This window comes from Sturnus vulgaris, chromosome 5 (assembly GCF_052056855.1).
Source record: "Sturnus vulgaris isolate bStuVul1 chromosome 5, bStuVul1.hap1, whole genome shotgun sequence".
In the NCBI taxonomy this organism is placed as follows: domain Eukaryota; kingdom Metazoa; phylum Chordata; class Aves; order Passeriformes; family Sturnidae; genus Sturnus; species Sturnus vulgaris.
In genome coordinates this window covers 20,059,911-20,078,959 of record NC_142247.1, presented here as the reverse complement: position 1 = coordinate 20,078,959, position 19,049 = coordinate 20,059,911, and the positions used below count along the sequence as shown (strand labels likewise).

At 37.3% G+C, this 19,049-nt stretch overlaps 2 protein-coding genes across 3 annotated transcripts in view; one reads left to right on the top strand and one right to left on the bottom strand.

Moving 5' to 3' along the window:
- The window catches only part of METTL25 (methyltransferase like 25), a 45,259-nt gene extending 36,148 nt beyond the window's left edge, over positions 1–9,111 (bottom strand). The window contains exons 1-3 of one of the 2 annotated variants that reach the window (XM_088165012.1): positions 8,832–9,111; positions 4,824–4,988; positions 177–277 (exon numbers count right to left, since the gene is read on the bottom strand). In XM_088165012.1, the coding sequence (XP_088021138.1) occupies positions 177–277; positions 4,824–4,988; positions 8,832–9,096 (531 nt within the window). In that variant the 5' untranslated portion in view covers positions 9,097–9,111. Of the gene's footprint in view, positions 1–176; positions 278–4,823; positions 4,989–7,772; positions 8,124–8,831 lie in introns of those variants that run through there. The other variant, XM_014888747.2, reaches the window with a different exon arrangement.
- Positions 9,112–9,139: 28 nt separating this feature from the next.
- On the top strand, positions 9,140–16,090 carry CCDC59 (coiled-coil domain containing 59). Its single transcript, XM_014888736.2, has 4 exons — positions 9,140–9,288; positions 10,550–10,772; positions 11,534–11,633; positions 14,170–16,090. Exons 1-4 carry the CDS (start codon positions 9,177–9,179, stop codon positions 14,329–14,331), a joined length of 597 nt encoding a protein of 198 aa, XP_014744222.2. The 5' UTR covers positions 9,140–9,176; the 3' UTR covers positions 14,332–16,090.
- Positions 16,091–19,049: the final 2,959 nt, after the last annotated feature.

Genomic DNA, 19,049 nt, shown 5'->3' with positions numbered 1-19,049 from the left:
ACATTTGCAAACAAAATTATCCTTCAGTTCAGCCCCAACAGCTCTTCTTTAGCTCCAATTATGTACAGAAAAAGTAAGAACAGCAGTGACAAAATATCAAAGAGATGTATTTGCACACAACAAGGAGAATAACTTGGAAGTTATCTGGTAAAACACAGTAATAAATGCTCTCTCACCTGCTTTATCCCACAATAATTCGCTATGCCATCTACCAGCTCTGACATCACCTGCACTTCATGTGATTTCTTATTATTCATAAACTCATCCGGTTTGATACCTGTATCAGATTAGGAAAATAAATACATATTAACACAACCTGTAATAATACGGATTTGTGACCAATTAGGAAAAAAAAAAAGCTAATATACACTTCACTGTTTATGTATTTTCAGGATAGTAATTTTAAATTAAAAACTCAATTATTACAAGAGTAAATTTCTGAATTATGGATGAGTTAGCAACATTCAATACACTGTAAAATTCAGGTTTTTTTAAGATGTAGCATATTTAATACCTGCCCAGATATTAGACAATAGCTACACAACTATAAAACTGTACTATTTCTTCCTTTTCATTGAACAATATTTATTTTTGTCTCATTTATCACATATACCTTCCCATAAATGAAATATAAGGGCAGGGACAATAAATAATCACATTGTACAGTTTGCTAATGCTGCAGATTTGCTGCCAATAGCAAGAGGGAGATAGCTCTATTAAAAGTTATGAGCAAAACTGGGAAAATACAGAGGAAGATGAACTTTCCTTTTCTTTATTTACCCTATGGATTTGTTATAGAACTGTTACACCTTTATGGCAGAGAATCACTGATTTCAGTGCTGCTGGAGAATGTTTTAATAGATGGAGTCAACATCCATCGTGGGTTAACTGCTTGTGGAGAACACCAAGCACTCACTTGCTAACCTCTGTGCCACCCAGCCAAAGCAGGAGCTCAGAAGTCACTCCCTTGGGAGAAGCCCACATGTTTCTCTTAGGAGTCCAATGCTGCAGTGCACTTGGATCTAGTTAAATTGATGGTAAGTCAGAGTGATGGTAGAAGAAACTGGATCATTACTGATGAGCATGCTCCTGGAAAACAGGACTTTTCTCCATGACCAGGCAGATTAATATACTTTCCCATTTTCTGCTCTATGCACAGGTTGTATTCATCTGTCCAGAAACTGATCATTAGGCAAAAACCATATTCATTTCTTGATCAGATCATGCTGGGAGCAGAGCCAAGTGTGCTACTTCTTTAAAAGAGAGTGGGGAATTGAACTGAGCTCATAAGAAACCCACTGTTTTCTCTATTTTTTCCAAACCCCAAGGGATCTGTCTATTTCTTAAACATCTGGGGTTTTCATAATAAATTGTTAAGACAATACTTAAAATCTAATGTAGACTCTGTGAAGTGACAAGAGGAAAAATAGACTAAAACAATACACTTAAATAGACTTAAACAATACAAATAGCAGAAACAAGTATTTGTCATCTCATTGAAGACTCTCCTTAACTTTAAAACTGTAAAGATATATACAACATCCTAAAAAGCTCTTAATTTGTAAGCATATCAGGTTAAAGAAAAACAGACAGGAAAAAAAAATTTAAAAGAAAAAAGGTTTCTCTTTTTGTTTATGTTTGAACATTTTTGTGTCTGGATAGGCTCATCAGAAAAAGAAGCAGAATTGGAACGAGAAGAAACAGACATTTAACTTCTTGACAGAAATAAAAGTTGTTTTTTCTCCAAAGCAGCACTGTCACTTTGGACAATGATCACATACTGCACCTTTACTCTTTATTATGAACTCAAAGGACTGAATGGGGTAACGCTAGGTGAAGTACCATGTCAGAGAGTACTTATTGCAAATTAAGCATTTCAAACATGGTAGAAATCCAGAACAATCACCTAACTTACAAAAGGTGAGGTTCTAGACAGAAAAAGTGTAATTTATTTATATCTACATATATAGTTTATTTATCACCTTAGCTACAAAAACTTCGTAAGCACTTTTTGACTTCTTTCCCTGCTTTCTGCAGGATAACACACTGCTTATATTTCAGCTCAGGGAAAATGATACTTTTTGGAGGAAATTACTGCTTTTAAAATAAATTTTATTTTTCTGCTTTTTATGCAAAATTCTGATAGGTTTTTACATTATTCCGAAAAACAAACTGATATTAAAAACTAATGCAAACAAATATATCTGGGGACTGTTTTATATTACCCGGACAATTTGAATTAAAAAAAATACTAGTTTGACTAAAACTGTGTAAATTCTTTCTGCTATCACAAAATTACTTTCTTGAAACAAATAATTATACATGTACATTTCCTTATTATGTGTATAACTGATGCAGGCAGAACAAATACTAATTTCAAAAAACATCAAAAATTTAGAGAACCATCTCCCTTTGTGATGAAAAAAAATAAAATGTGGTTTCAAATACTTTACAGAAGTAGCTTGGATATGGTAGAGTAACAGAAAGCTTAATGTTAGCAGTTTTAGTTGGTAATGAAATGCTGCTTATTTGCACTGGGAATCCCTATCTGTATTCCATCTGAAGAACTGCTTTAACTCTGTAGTGCCATTTACAGCTACATCTTTAGTCATGAAGCTGAGAAAACTGAGGAGAGACTGTTTCTGTACAGGGCTAACACAGACTTTTAAAGATCTCCTATGGCAGGGTGCAGGGGTTTTTATACCCCAGCTACCTGTGGAAATTCAGATACACCAGATAAAAAAGTATAAACACCAGCACTATCTACACCAAATTTACTACGGTGATTTAACTCCACGATCCAGAGTGAGGAAATGGACTCAAAAACCATACACTCAAAAAAACCCTTCTGTGGCAGAGTGATATTCCAGCACATGGAATTTAAAGATGGATTCATTAGTAGTCACTGCATGGCATGATTATTACCTCAGCCATAAACACACTGCAAAGGTGGAGAACTCTCAATCCACCCTCACTTCTGGGTGATTACAAAGCACAGCAGAACACTCTTCAGACTCAGAACTCCATTCTGAGTAGTTGTGTCCACAACATGCTTTACATGTTCCTGCTTCCCAGTTATTCCCAGGGAGGAAAGCAATATACCTACATTAAGATTGCAAAGAAGCTAGAGAACTATGTAAGTATGCAAACTCTGGTAATAGACTCAAAAGTCTGTTTGTCTTAGAAGAAGAAAACATATTTAAAAACTTCTGAAACATAAATTGAATTATCTTGATGCATATTTTTCAGAATATAAGCAACACAATCATAAAGCTGCCAGTTTTCTCAGACTTACATTTCTCTCAACTTGCAAGCTTTAGCATGTCAGGGAACAAACATATCTTCTGAAATACATAAACAAGTCCAAAATATCTAAAATAGCTCGAAGTTAAAAGATCACGACTTTCATTTGCCAACTTGAACATTATGAGCCCATAAGTTGGTATTTTGCCTCTGCCAAATGATTACCAGGAACTTCAATTAAGTTAACTGGTATTTGCTGCCAATTCAGCACAAAGGTTTTGAATTATAATTCTATTGTAGACATTTGGAACACATTTTATTTTTCCCAAGAAGTACAACTTAGAAGTACTTAAAAAATACAAACCCAGGTCCCAACCAAGCATCACTCCTACCACACAGAGAAAAAAATATTCAGCAATTGCCTTATTCTTGATGCTCCATTCTGCATGACAAGATGAAAGAATCCTGAAAGTTTTGGCTAAGAAAGTTAATCCAGGTATGAATTCACATACAAGAAGATAGAACTACAGAATTACAGAAAATTAAGAGGAACATGGGGAATGAGATATAGTAAAAATGAAAATAGCTAAAAAGCTAGTCGGAAAGAAAAGCAGCATACAGTTATCAAGGAAGAAAAAAGAGCATAAGGAAAGAAGCCAGAAAGTAAGAGGAATGTACTACAAATCATTAAGAGTATCTCAGCAATGGCATTCTAGCACTTCTAAAAAAACTTAGCGAGCCAACCATGAAAAATGGAAAAATTGAAAAGAGATCACTGTAGAAAATGGGAGAGATGCACAACATTTGTATAATGGTGCTATCACTTAGGATAAGAAACGTCAGGAGTTTTAATGCATCCCAGAGATAAAAGGCACTAGAAGGAGAAGGCAGAAAGCTGCTCAGTCAGTCTCTTAAAAACTAATGAGAAATATCAAAGATAGTAACAAATCTTCAGAGACTGAGGACTCCATGAATAGCACAGTTGCAGTGAAAATGACAGCACTCCAAGTAAGGATAAATGTCAGTTTATCATCTGACTTAAACATTATAATCGGGGTAAGACTTGCAGCATCCAACTTGATGCCAATTTAAGAGCATTTTAACTCAATTTAACTACAGAAAATGAAATTACTCTAGTTTTATCACATATAATTGGTATTAGTCCCAAAAATACAGAATTAATAAAATATTTTTTTTCTAAGACATTAAACGCTTGCCATATTTTAGGGTGATCCTTCTAAGAAAAGCATGAGTAGCAAGTATGATTCTTGCCACTCGGGGACAAGACAAACAAAGGGAATTAACAAGGTATCTCAAATAGTCATGTGCCCACTTCTCTGTCCCATCCCCTTTAAAACTGAATGCCATGATGGGTCTATAGATACCAAATGCTCAAATTTTAGCAAGATAATCAATTTCATAAACAAAGACAATAAAGAAACTATCCAACAACAAATGAAAATGGAAGTGGAGATCATGTAGGACAAGACCCTCAAACAACAAACTACCCTTCAAAACCAAAATATTCTTATAGTCCTTACGGTGAATAAGTTAACATTAAAATACAAATGTAAATATACCTGTTGCTCCTTCACTGTCTCCTTTCAGTGCTTCAAGCACATCTTCTAACGGGGTACACACTCCAAGGTTGGACAAAGAATAATACTTAGCAGCCAGGGCAAACAAATGTACATTGATAAGCTTCCCAGAGTTTTCACAAAATGCGCTGGAAAAGATGTCGTCATCTTCACATAAAAGAAAAGGAAAAGATTTTTGTAAACAGTGCTTAACAGCTCTCTAATACTGCTGACAGAAAACTATAGGCAGTAAATACTTAGTATCAGACACGACTTAGCCATTTATCTTGCTTCCCTGAGTGGGAAAACTCATTCTTTTCCTTCAGCTATACTTCCCCTTCAGAACTAAGGACAAATTTTGCTCTAAGCTGAACCAGTGTAAATGTGACAAAATCTGTTGTTTCAGCAGACATACAGTAGTATAACAAGCTAATGACAAACTAATTCAGTCAACATTATCACTTCTCTTCTGTTTACAAACTTGGTCCTTATACATGTCCTAGTCAGCCCTGTCTGCCAATATGTGCTGCTAGATTTTCTTTTAAGGAATGCAGATGTTCAGTACATGAAATGTTTGGATTCACAATCACTCAATTCACATAGTTTCCAGCTTTGTAACTGATGACTACTGGAAGAATTAAATTAATTTTTATTTCCAATCAGGTGTAGGCCAAAGTTAAGATTCCAATGTGTACTTTGTTAGATTCATGATTAAATACTTCATTTTGATATTACTTAGTACTGAGTTTCAAAAATGTAAATTTTTTTTTAAGTAAAATATATTAGTATGAATAATTTATTAATTCTGAGATTATTTTATATTGTCTAATTCCTCTCTATCTTAGCTAAAACTATTTGTGAATTCTACATAGTTTTGTCAAAAATTTTTATATGTTTATAATTTTTTTCAATATATAAAAGGCAATCAGTCCAGCAATCAAACCGTTACAAAGATTTGGAAAAAGTCTCCTGGTTTGTCTTTTGTGTCACAGGTAGATTTTGAGGAAGTACATACCTAGTGCAGTAGCTTTCCTGAATCTGGCATGACAATGGATATAGCTGTTTTGGTAGATCTCAGCTTTAATTTGATAAATTTAAATTTGATAAATGTAATAAATGACCACAATTAAAGATCATGCATATATTATAATCCACTGAAAATAGTCCCAAACCATGTTAATTTTATGATATGACACTACAAACACAAGCACAGCAAACAAATTTTATATCTGAGAAAGCATAAATATTGTCTAAGCTATGACTAGAATTAACATGTTTGCACAGCACTTCCTCCTCTCTGCTAAAAAATCTAAAAAGAAAGTCAGATTTCTCCATTAACAACTTCCTTGTCTGAAAAAAATTTAGTTAGTGTAGTCTTCATGAAGGGTAAGATTGTAACAGGGTATTAGAAACCACAAGTAAAGACCGCAGCTTTTAGGGAGAATGGTCAACTTTGCTTTGCAATATCTCTTTAAGATTTATTACAGAAAGATAAGAAAATATATGTGCTTCCACTTTTTCAGCAGCTGACATAAAATATAATTACTGTTTTACTGAAATCCAATGCAGCAATACCCATGTTGTATAACAATCCTTAACTTGGTTACCTGGTGGAAGAACATGACAGAACCAGCAGGATCTCATACAAGATTGCTAGTGTACCACCCATAATAACACTCCCACCAAACTTAAATTGTTATCCCAGCTTGACAACTAAAAAACAAGGAACTAGCGGCATTAAGGCATCTGAAACTTCAAGCTACAGAATGGCAGTTGGTGAACTTTGCATTATTTATGAATATAAAAAATGTTAGGTTTTTTGACATGTTTCTACTGGATGCTCACAAGAGGAAATCTAGCATGCCTTTTAACCAGTCAGTCTACACATGTGCAAACAAATCTTCAGAGGAAAGAAACATACGCCTCAAAGTTGGAATAACAGTACAAACAGTAATTTACAGTAAAATATTAAAACACTTAAACACAGATTTGTCTGTGCCTGTGTCCAATTTACAGCAATGACATGATAAACAAAATGCAATATGGCAAGCGTCAGCTTTTTGATGTATTCGAACCAGTTTCTGAAGGGTTCCATCCTTCACATGGTCATTATAATGAAATTAGTTTGAACAAGGAAAAGTAATTTCTGTATATGTTGGGTTTCAAGATCTCTAATGCCCAGTTTCTGATTTCCTAATGTTATTGAGTAGCAAAAATGCACTCAAGTTATCTATGATACTATATTTCTCTCTCTCCTAATTTTAATACAGGCTAGCAGTGCATTAATTTGCAAATGTAAGTTGATGTTTGCAGGTATCTTCATTGAAAAACTCATATTCTACTATGAAGTATTTTCATCGTATGGCTGGATGGACAGATAGAATGCAGTCAAATAAGCAAGGCATGAACCAACAAATCAGCAAGCATATGTCCACTCCGCTACAGTGCATTCTGTTAAATAGCACATTATAATTTTAAAGTCAGAAAAAAAGGGGCAATTTTTCCTTTTTTCTTTTAATTAGCAGAAATAATCCCTGCAAAAACCAAAGAAGAAATATCATATTTTAGCCACAGCACGAAAACTTCATACTCTTCAAAAGATGTGCTTAATTTTAGACATAAATCGTTTTTGTTCCAGTAATTTCTGCATCAGATTCTGTAACATGCATTTTGAATGCAGATTATTAAATATTTTCCACTTTTGAAATCTACAAAACAATACTCTGCCTTCCTGATTCTCATTCTACTCTACAGGCCACCACTTTGGTGTTTGAACCATTCCATGGACTTTCTGATTGAAATGGACTTTCCCATTGAAAGGTTAGATCAGAGAAATTTTCCTTTACTGTTTTCTTTATGATGATTTCATTTAATAATTAGTTTTGTTCCAGCCTCTATTTGCATTCAATTTTATGTCCTGGTGCTCTGAATCAGTTCTGACTCTGACATTACCTGTCAAGAACATCAAGTCAGTCCTTGCTGCTTCCCAACACTTTTGCTTGCTGACCAGACCACTGTCTTGTTTCCATCTGGCTCTTGAAAGTAATTCACAACCCAGTGTCTTTTCCATGCACAACTAAACCCTGTGGGATTTTTCCCAAATAACTCAACCCTTTAAAAATGAGCCTTACAGTTAATATTTTGAGAGGTCTTTAGATCCAATAGAGAAATGTTGCTAGTGATGCAGCAATTCACAGTTCTTCAATCTCCTTCTGAGTCCAAATCATTATCTTAGCTTGTCTTCTACGCCAAGAAGCACATGCTACTTTCTGTGGAGCCTTCTCTTACACTCCACACGCCTTCCTGCCTCGCATGCCATTTCACGTAGGATTTCAGAGCTAACACAGTGTGACAGCTATCTACACTCCATACACTTTGGCACGAAGCTGGCTTTTCTCAGCTAAGTGCTTTGTCAGAGATTTCACCCTGGATTTGAAAATGATCTCTTTGCTTGGGCTCAGTCCCCCCAGACACCACAGCTTTCAGATGCTTTATCTTCATTTCTGTGCCCTGCCTGAAGGAGCATTACTGGTACATTTCCCTCCTACTTGGACTGCAGCACTTTCAGCAACACAGCAGCCTAGCTGGCTTCCTCTTCAGTTACGTGAAAATCACTGAAAATATGAAGTGCCTCTTAAATAGATCTCGTCAGACGTAAAACAGCTGCTTTCCTGTGCCAGACACACTATTACAGATACAGGAAAGCCGAGTTTAAGCCTTTTCCAGCTGTCCTCCGCATCTCCAGTTTCAACACTCGGAGAACTTTCACTGTTACATCTTTCCACTCGCGGAGGTTTTTTGAATGTTTGATTTTTTTTTTTTTTAATTTCAATTGTGTTTTTCAGGAGTCAGAGCGAAGGAGTCTCGTTTAGTTTCCAAACGAACAGGATGAAACTGACCACATGAAGCCATGGTCACAAGCGCCACTACCGGGCAGAAGGGAGAGCGGGCACGGAATTCCCGGGCCGGGCCCTGCTGTCCCCGCGCTTCCCGCGCCCCGGCCCCACTCACCGCACGGCGCCGCCGCCGCGCCCGTGCCCGTGCCCGAGCCCGCCGCCAGGGGGCGCGCCAGCGGCCCGGCCGCGCGCAGCGCCTCGAGCACGGCGTCGGGGCGCGGCGCCACGAGCCGCTCCCAGAGCCCGCGCGTGAAGAACTCCACGGTGTGCGCGCGGCACAGCGGCAGCGCGCGCCGCACGAACCGCGCCGCGCGCCGCAGCGCCCGCGCCGCCGCCGCCGGGGGCAGCTGGGCCGGGAGCGCGCGCGACGGCCGCGACATGGCCCCCCGCGCGGCCCGTCGGCGCCGCGGCGCTGCTCGGTGACGTCATCTCGGCGCGCGGCGCCGGCAGCGCGGTGGTGATGGCGGCGGCGCGGCGCGACGGGGCCGGGCAGGCGGCGGCCCGCGGGCAAGGCCGAAAGCGGCGGTGGAGGCCCGAGCTTCTGCGCAGCGTTGTCGGCAGTATCCAGGAGGGTGAGCCGGGGCCGTCGGTGGGCCTGAGGGGGCGTCGAAGGAGGCCCGACTCCCTGGTCGGACTGCGAGCTGGCTCGACCCGAGCGTCCCGGCTGGGGCCAGCCCTGCCAGGCTTAGCGGGGATTTGGGCTGGCGTAGCCCGCAGCCCCCCCCTCGTCCCCAGGCATTCGTGGTCGTGGGCTCGGGGCTGGGGGTTGTAGGGTTGGCTGAGGGCGGCCTGTCTGACCTGGAGCTGCCGGGGCTCGGGATTGCAGCCCCTGGGCCGTGTGGGGATGGTTTTCGGGTTTAGGACTCACTTTGAGTTTTCTTCATAGAAAGGAGTGCATTTAGGAAGGAAGCATGACTGAGGAAAGGTTATCGATAGGCAGTTATGCAGAGGAATAAATGTAAACATGAATAGGAAAAAGAGCATTCAGCACTTTGCTGAAGCGGCAGCTTTGGAAAAAGAAAAAAAGAAAAAATTGGAACTAATTTGACTTCCTCTTAGAAACTGTTTTGTAAGTGAATATTATTACAGTCAGTAGATCATATGACTAATGCAGTAAAAAAATAATGTATTGGGAAAAAAGCACGTTTAATTTCAACTTTCATAAGTTTTCTTTAATGGTCGAGACTGAAACAGCCCATGTCTGAGCTTTCCTTTAAGCAGAAATGATTCTATGATGTAGCTGTAGGAAAGCTCTTCCTAGACATGTGTAGAAAATAAGTAGTAGCAATAAAACACTGTTTAAGTGAAAAGATGTAGTGGATTATTGATGTAGAGTGATATGATGATTTAGTGACTTTTTCCTCTGTGTCACAGCTGATTCACGCTTCTGCTGCCGCTGCCAGTGTTATTGCCAGTGTTTTCTTGAGACTGCCTTTAGGAGCTTATTTTGGAACCTATTTTGGTATTGCTTTAGAAGCTGTCAAAATTAGGAGTGAAGTGAAATGTTAATACATCTTTTCACTGCATTCAAAAAACATTGGTAAAGGTGCATAGTGGTGAGTGGGCATTAAGTAGGGATGTTTGCAATGCTCTCCCAGGGGTTTAGGCAGTAATTTTCAGTAAATCTGTGCAAGCTGCAATGCTGCAGTAGGGAACAACCTAATAATAGGGCTTTTTCCTTGAATTTATGACTGATCTTTATTAAAATTTCCACACGTAGTGACTTTTTTCAGTTTGGAAAGAAAACAGATTGAAAGGTTCCTGACAACAGTTGAATGGTTTGGTACTATTTTAGTGCAGGTGTATTTAACTCCCTTTTTCTTGTACTTTCAGGACGAGGATTTGCATTTCGGAGGAAACAAAAGATCGAACGACAGTACAGGAAATTACTGAAAAAGAGAAGACCAGTGTCTTCACAGCAGGATGATCAGTTTACTGATACCTATCCAGAGCACTTGAAACATCTTTACCTTGCAGAGGAAGAAAAGCTTAAGAAACGGCGCAGGACTCAAGATGATTCAGTGTCATCAGAAGAAAAGCTTAATAAAGCAGCAGAGTAAGTTTTCAAAGTATGTCTTTTAAAAAAGTAATTTTTTTCCATCACTAAAGAAATATTTTAGATCTTAACAGTTCATGTGGACTTTAGTGTGGTAATTTGCTTTATGCTAAAAATGCCATTATGTCTTAAATATTTTTCCTGGTTGTTAGAAAAATAAATGGCAGTTTAACTAGATTTTGTACTGGAGACAATGAGGCGTCATTTCCAAGTATTGCCACCAGATGGAGATGAGAATAAAGCAAATTTTTTTCTGATTTTTTCCATAAGACAGCGGTATTTCTAAATGAATGTTCTTGTCTCTCTGCAGTTGCTTCCGTTTGTTGGAACTAGAAAGAGAGAATGCAGCTCTAAGCTACTATGTTCAGGTTTTCTAGCTCTGAGGAGCTTGAATGATGGGGAAAACTCTTTTAGAGAGTCTTTAAGCTTCAGGAAACATCATCTATGTGAAGATACAGTACATAAGATGTATGCATTACTAAATTATATGTGCACTCTGGTCTTTGTTGCATTTGTTGTGTTTTCTTGCTGACTGCTCATGCATGGCCTGGAATGGTGTTGGGTATCATGTAAGAGTGGTGCAAACAACCCATTCAGTGTAGAAGGATGAGTGCTTTGAAACCTATGTTTGTAGTTATCTTCCCTGAATATGCAAAAAGCAGTGGAAGACTGTGCTGTTATTCTGCAGTGGCTGTGGTATCTATGGTTATGGTCTGCTTGATGATAATCAGTGTCTCAGGAATGTGTACTTTTCCTTCCAGGTCATTTGTGACTCAAGAGAAGTTTAGAAATAAAACATCCAATCAGAAGGCAAAAGAAGAGTATGAGAAAGTAAAGGCTGAGCATGCTAGAAAGAAAGAGGTAAATCTTAAACAGACTTCTTTCTCGATTTGAAACAGAATCTAGATTAATACCATTTCTACCTCTCAGTCTTTCATCTGAACCCAGGGAATACCATAGCAGGTATTGGAACTCTTTCAGTCTTTTTCAACTTGACAGTGGTATTCAGGCACATAGGCATTCAAAGGATCATTCTCTTTGTTCTTACAATTTTTGTCTAGCAGTTGCTGATAGCAGGATTTTATTATGTCAGTTGGTACATCAAGAAAAGTTTAGAGCTTGATCTACATACCCCAGTGCATTGGGGAAGTAATAACAATATCATCGTCTTTTGATGAAAAATGAAATAGCCGTCCTGTTCCTTTTGGCATTATCATAATGCAGTTTTCATTTTACCTTTTTGTGTACTTAGACCATTAAAAACAATTAAATGTAATTGTATCCACAGTCAAAATTTTTAGTCATTCCCTTCATTCAAATTTAATTGGAATTATTTTTGCAGGACATATTGTAATGCCATCATTGTTGAATAGCTCACTTGAGTTACTAATTTGAGAGGTCCTTATTTAGTTTTTTTTCTCTCCCAGGACATTGTTTGTTGCACTGTAAAATGGCACACTGTGTAACAATGTAGAAGTTGAGTAACTTCTTGGTGACACACTAAATTTCAGTGGCTACTGTATAAATATTATATATATATAGCTGTATGAAACATACTGTTTTTTCAGTTCAGCTATATCTAGTTTCATGGAACATGTTCTGTGATTCTGGGTGAGTTACATGGTTATTCAACTGATGGCTGCTTTTTTGCATATTAACTACAGATTGTGTCAAAAGAAATTAATATTATGACCAGCTTATTTAGAAAAGATGGGGACAAGCAAAACCCCAGCAAGACTTTAGGGAGTTGCCTGAGTGCAGGTGATGACATTTTTAGTTTTGTTAAAGATAATTAGGCAAAACAGGAGCTAAGCACCCCAATAGCAGTAATCGTTTAGGTGGAGTACTTAAGTGGAGCATGATGAAAAAGTGAAAGTATGTATATCATTGTCGTGTATTAGCAAACAGTGGATTTTGGCCTCTTCAAAAGCCTTTTTTGGCCTAAAAAAACCTGGGATTTAGTAAATATCAGAAAAAATAAAGAATGTAAGTAGCAACTGTCTAAGTAAGATGTATGCTCTTGCTTAGAAGTAAGCATTTGGTTGGTAGCTTAACTGGATGTTGTTCACAAGAATATGCTGAACAGCAGAAAAGTTATTAGGAAGCGAATTGCAGGTAAGTTAGAGCTGATGCTGCTCTGTTTTTTTAAAAAGAGGGGAATAAATTGTGTTAGTCATTATGGTAAAATAAGTCAAGGATTCTGAATGGAGAGAGGTTAGCTGTGCATATTTGATTGTTTGGAAGTTTTTTCCCTCTTAGATTTCTCTTTAGAAATATTTCCTTGAGTTATGTCCTGTAAATTTTATATCAAGAGAGCAATTCTTACTAGTTTTTGTACATCACTGAAGCCATCTATGCTGTGGAAAACAAAAATATGATCCATAAATTATCATCTATTCAGGCATTCTGCAGAAATGCTTGCCTATGTGATCAGCATGGCACTGCTTTCAATGAATAAACTTTATGAGAAGAAATTATCCAAATGAACTGATGCAGTCTTTCAGTCTGATTTGTGATGTCCTGCATATTTTGATAAGATATGATATAAGTGAAGTAAGCCTGGTTATCAGGCTTGTGGATGCTTGTCCAAATTACTGAGTAAAATTACAACACTAAGAAAGGGGTGTGAGATGTTGGATAAAATCTGAACATAACATAGTGGTGATTATATAGTGTTGATAGTCCATCCATATATAGTTAACACTCCATTAGTAGTTTGGTTCCATATGTGCTTCATAGAAGGTTTTACAAGTGAAAGTTTGATGAGGTTTTGTGGTTTTTTGGCTAGGGTTTTGTTCCATCTCTCTTAAAAGTAAAGACATCAGTCTGTGTTGCTTGAAAGAGGACAGGTCACTAGTAGTTTAGTCTGGATTAATTTTCCCTAGATAATGCTGTCATAATGCTGTCACAAAGTTGCCCAACTCATGGTCCAAATATGTCCCATATCCTATCAGTCTATTCCATGCAGAGGTGTCCAATATCCTAGCATATCTGGACTGACAAGGTATTCACGTGGAAGCTGCATCACCTTTTTCTTTCTTGTTCTCAAGAGGAGAAAGTGAAGATTTTTTTTGCCAGTTCGTAATTTAAGGAGATGAATCAAGGAACACATTTCACAGAAAGGAAATAGTATACATTGCAGCAGCAAACCTTATTGTAGGATGTTCTGCTGAAGAAAGCTTGGCTCTTCTCTTGATGCTTGAGGCTGTATAATTTGTTTTGATTGCAGTATATGTTGAAAGAACATCCTGATTCAGCTTTAGAGAAATTTCTGTTGGCAGTACAATACCTAATTGCCAGTACCAATACAAAAATGAACTTTATTGCTTATAGATAGCTTTGCAGTCACAGAAGGTTTGTAATTGTTGCATAATCTTACATATTTATTTAATTTCAGGAAGCAGAAATAAGAAAGCAACAAAGAGAAGAAGCTCAACGTTTGTACAAGAAAAAGAAAATGGAAGCTTATAAAATACTGAGTAAGAAGACCAAGAAAGGACAGCCAAATCTAAATTTACAAGTAGAATTTCTTCTTCAGAAAATACAGCAAAATACATAGCCCCTGCATATATTTAAGTTAGTTGTGGACATTTTATTGAATTACTTTTAATAAATAATGTCTTTTTGCTTCCATATTACTTTCGTTATTACCTTGATTTTTCTCATTAGTCCCGTAATGATATATTCATCCTGAAAATATGTGTTCTATGCTGAGAGTGAATCTGGTACCTTGAAAACAAATGGTCTGTATTTCTAAACTTACTCTGTTAGCTGTGTGACATCTTGAATTCAAAATAATAGGCTGCAGCACCATCTGACCATGAATCTAATACTTCCTGCAGTTGTGACTACTAAAATTGCACTCACTTGGGAGGATTAAAATGATGCATGTGATGTATTTGATATCTCAAGAACTGCCTATTCAAGGAGCATGTTTTGTGTGCTCTTGGATAGGTTTGGCACATGAAAACAAAGTACATATACTATACTTGGATGGCTATTATTTGTTATTCTCCACAAAGAATAAAACTTGACAAAGGTCCGAAAGTGGTTTGGATGTAAAGATCTTGGTAAAATTATTGTTGGCCCATTCATAAAGCTGCTTTGTAAATTGTAACATGTGAATTACTTTACCTTTTGTGCATAGCTTTGTCATTAAATGTTTTCTTCTATGTAGCTTTCAATTTATAGCAATTTGGATCAATATCTTCAAGTCTGGATTTATGTATTTTTCCCACATTTGTCTCTATTTTAATATTTTGCCATCAACCCAGTTGAGAAAACACATTTGTCGGTTGATAAACTATAGTTGAGGTTTCCACTTCGTGGATTAAAGGGAAATTATAAACTAAGCTAACAATGTTTTAGAAATTTGTTCAATCCACACTTGTTCACGAGAAAATGTGTGTGCTGGTTTTGGTTGGGATACAGTTAATTGTCTTCACAGTGGCTTGCACAGGGCTGTGTTTTGAATTTGTGCTGAACACAGGATTGATAGTGGCAGTTTTTGTTATTGCTGAGTAGGGCTTACACAGGGTCAAGGCCTTATTTCCATGCTGCCACGCTGGCCTGGAGATTGGGGGTGCCTGGGAGATTGGGAGGAGACACAGCCAGGAGAGCTGACCCCACCTGACCAACAGGGTATTGCCATGTAGGGAAAGGTATTGTGGGACCCAAAAAGCAGTGAATAAATAGGACAGTGATTTCTCTCACCCTAACTTTTTTGGTTTTTAGTTGAAGAGTAATGATTTATACAAGATAGGTTATATAATTTATTTTCCTTTTCTCCTTTTTTTGCTCTTTTGCTCTCTTCCTTTTTTTTCTTTTTTTTCTTTCTGTGATAGAATGAAGTATGAAGACTTGAACTGCCAATGGCAGATGGAAAGTACATGATCTCTAGTTGCTGAAATGTCACTTGAATCTAAAGGTCAAATGCTGGCATAAAACTAGAAATAATTCTCATATTCAGTGTTTTAAAAAATTAAAAATACTGTAGTACATTGTATGTTTTCAGTCAGTGCTCAACACACATCAGTTACCTGTTTCTTACATGGCTTTAAGAAGACTCGTGGTGAAACATGGGAGAATGATAATGCTAGATTATGGAAAAAGGCTTTTATCATTCAGTTGTTAATATTGATATTCAATTTATTTTACTGTCCAGTTAAGTTAGATCAAATACAATATAGAATAAATAAATGCACTTCCTTTTAAAATGGAATCTTAAATTACATATTTAACAACGAATTTTTAAATTTGTTCTCAGTTTCAAGGACCACCTGTAGCTTTGTTTATAAAAGTATCCACATGAATAGTCAGGCTGCTGCTGTTAAGTGCTTATTTCCCCAAGAGTTCCATGTGCTAATTGAGTGTTTATATTAAACAGTCTTCAGGCTGATATATTTCATGCTTCCTACCTACACCAGTTTTGGGTTGCTCACTGGTGACAGGACTGCTGTATTTCACTTGAGAATTTTCCAGGGAGGAATGGAAGGAGCTGCCCTCCACAGATGGCTATCTCGTTGGCAGGAAATTCATCTGGCATGTAGGATTTGCTGTGCACATATGAACTCTGCTTTCGGTGTGCACACAGTATATCTGATCTGGCCAAGACTCATCCGATTTATGGCAGGAAGTTTTGCAGCTGATCTGCACAGATACTGAGCGTTTGAAGCTTCTAGAAATTTTACAACATGTTTACATACATGGCGCAAAATCAGCTTTCTGAGCATCCCTGAGTGTTGGCAACATGACATCCAAGTCTGCATCCACACTACTGCATATTCAACAGTTATGTGAAAACATTTGGTCATCAAACTTCATCAGACAATGTTCTTGGATATGAAAAGTCCACTGACACCAAATATTTAACAGCCCTACTTTTTAACAAATTAAAGACAACTTTATTTTTTATTAATGTAGTTCCCTTTGCTTTGGTGCCCCTTTTCAGTTTGCATCTTATTTCCTGATGATAATTAAATTAATTTTTAATTTTAAGCATTCTGCACTTCAAGGAACATGTATCTGCTGGAGGCAGTGTTTCCTCACCTTATAAAGCTGTAATATGTTATATTTTGTATTTCACTGTAATCATTAATGTGGCATTTTGTCATCTCAGAGAAATATGTTAAAATACTTGCTTGTGAATACAGCACATACATTTAATTCTTCAAAGACAATGCAGTTAAAGCGCTTTTTTAATGCTTTTTGACTTCTCAAAATAGTCCATTATGTAGAAATTATAGATCTAAAAAGCATGAATTCATTCTGTGTCAACATTTTTACTGATATTAATGATTTTTGTCTCCTAGTCACTTAATTTTGGTGAGGTTTTATATTTTGTTCCTTATAGATATTATAAATAAATCTGCTATCTTCAGTGGAAAATCATGTTTCAGTTTGATGAGGAAAACAGGGTTCCTTTGAAAGTAAACTGGTATGCATTAAAGTACATTTAGTGGTTGATAAACCAACAGACATCAAAATATCAATGTATTTGAGGTGTATTTTTTGCAATTATTTTATAAGTGTCAATATGTTAAATTGCACTGCAGGTCTGAAAACACAGAACTAGTTAATATGCACTGTGCTCAAGATTAAAAGAAAGGGGGTATAATTTACACACCCATATCTTCATGTACTTACCTGTAAACGCTGGTCTGATTTTCAGGCAATATCATAAGATAATTACTTTTTGTTTTAAAATGGTGTCTTGTCCAGGTGGTAGTGATTGCTGTTTTTAATGTTATTTTTAAACCAATCTTATATGTATATGTATCATTTTGTGGTAATGTCAGTCGCTGTACATTCAAGTGTATGAGCTGCTGCTCCTCGATCCATACAGTACTCTGCTCCAAAGGCAGTGTTGATAAATTGCCTTTGCACTGGGAGCAATAAATCATACCAATACTTATAAACGTTTTGTATTTAACAAATACTTTCTTTGGGAGTGCAGAAAGGGTACAAAATGCAGTTACAACATACATAGGAACACCTTCCACTTCTGCATCATACTTTGTATTGGAGCAAGTCATCCAATTTTCAGCTGCTCGAGTGGGGGAAGGGCAGCTCTTCCACCACACGTATACTGCCTGTATCTGTTCAGGAGAAGCACACCTAGGAATGGGCTGCACCTTCAGTCAGTGGGGCTTAAGCACGTTCTTGATGTTAATCATCTAAAGTAAGAGAAACAAAAAATAAAAAGCTACCTTGTTGTTCCTCCGACTGCTTATCTTATTAGTTTGGATTTTTTTCCCTTAAGTTGCAACCTAAGTCTTATTAATTTCCGGCAGAGTAGATATTTTCTTTTTTTAAATTATTTTTTATAGAAGAAGAACCAGAAAAGAATCTGGGGAACAGGTCTTAGAGTTTAACCTCAATGCCAGGAAAGGTCATGGAGCAGATCATCCTGACTGTCATTACACATCAGGAGCAGGACAACCAGGAGATAAGGCCCAGTATGGGAGTACAAGAAGCAGGTGCTGCTTTATCAGTCTCATCTCACTCTGTGCTAAGGTGATGTGCTTAGTGGATAAGGGGAAAAGTGTGGATGTTGACTACCTCAACTTTAGCAAAGCCTTCAAAAGCAAACCCTTTGACACTCTTTTAGGAGAGACCTTATCCCTCTCTAAGGCTGCTGAAAGGAGGCTGTAGCCAGATGGGGGTCAGCCTCTTCTCCCAGGTAACAAGTGATAGGACAAGGAGAAATCGTGTCTCAAGTTGCACAAGGTAAGGTTTAGACTGGCTATTAGGAAAAATTTCTACACCAAAAGAAATTTTTCAGAAAAGTTTTAAATTCCCAGTTAATTCTGAATGTTGTTCTTACTTCCAGCATTCACAACTGAAGAAAGCCTAAGGATTTTGATTAAAAGATAGACCTACATTTAATACTCGGCATACAACACAAACAAATATCATTTGCCAAATTCCTTGATTCTGAAAAGTGCAGATATTCTACCAAAGTAATATGTAGTCATAACTTTGACACTAAGACAATATTTAAATATTTTTAACTTTCTGAAGATTATTGGGTTGTATTGTAACTCTTTTAAAATAGGTAATTACTTTCCTTGGATATGGATTCACAAACCAAAAACATTGGTATGGTGAAATTTTGATATTTACTATTTAAGGAAAAGCTTGTTACTGAAAACCAAAAAAAGGGGAAAAAATCAGATCAGAAGTGAGCTTAACCTGAAACTGTAATGTGTAGGTAAGACTCTTTCCATTTCTCTAGAATGTCATTTGGCAAATGTGAAATTAAGCTATCTCAGACCT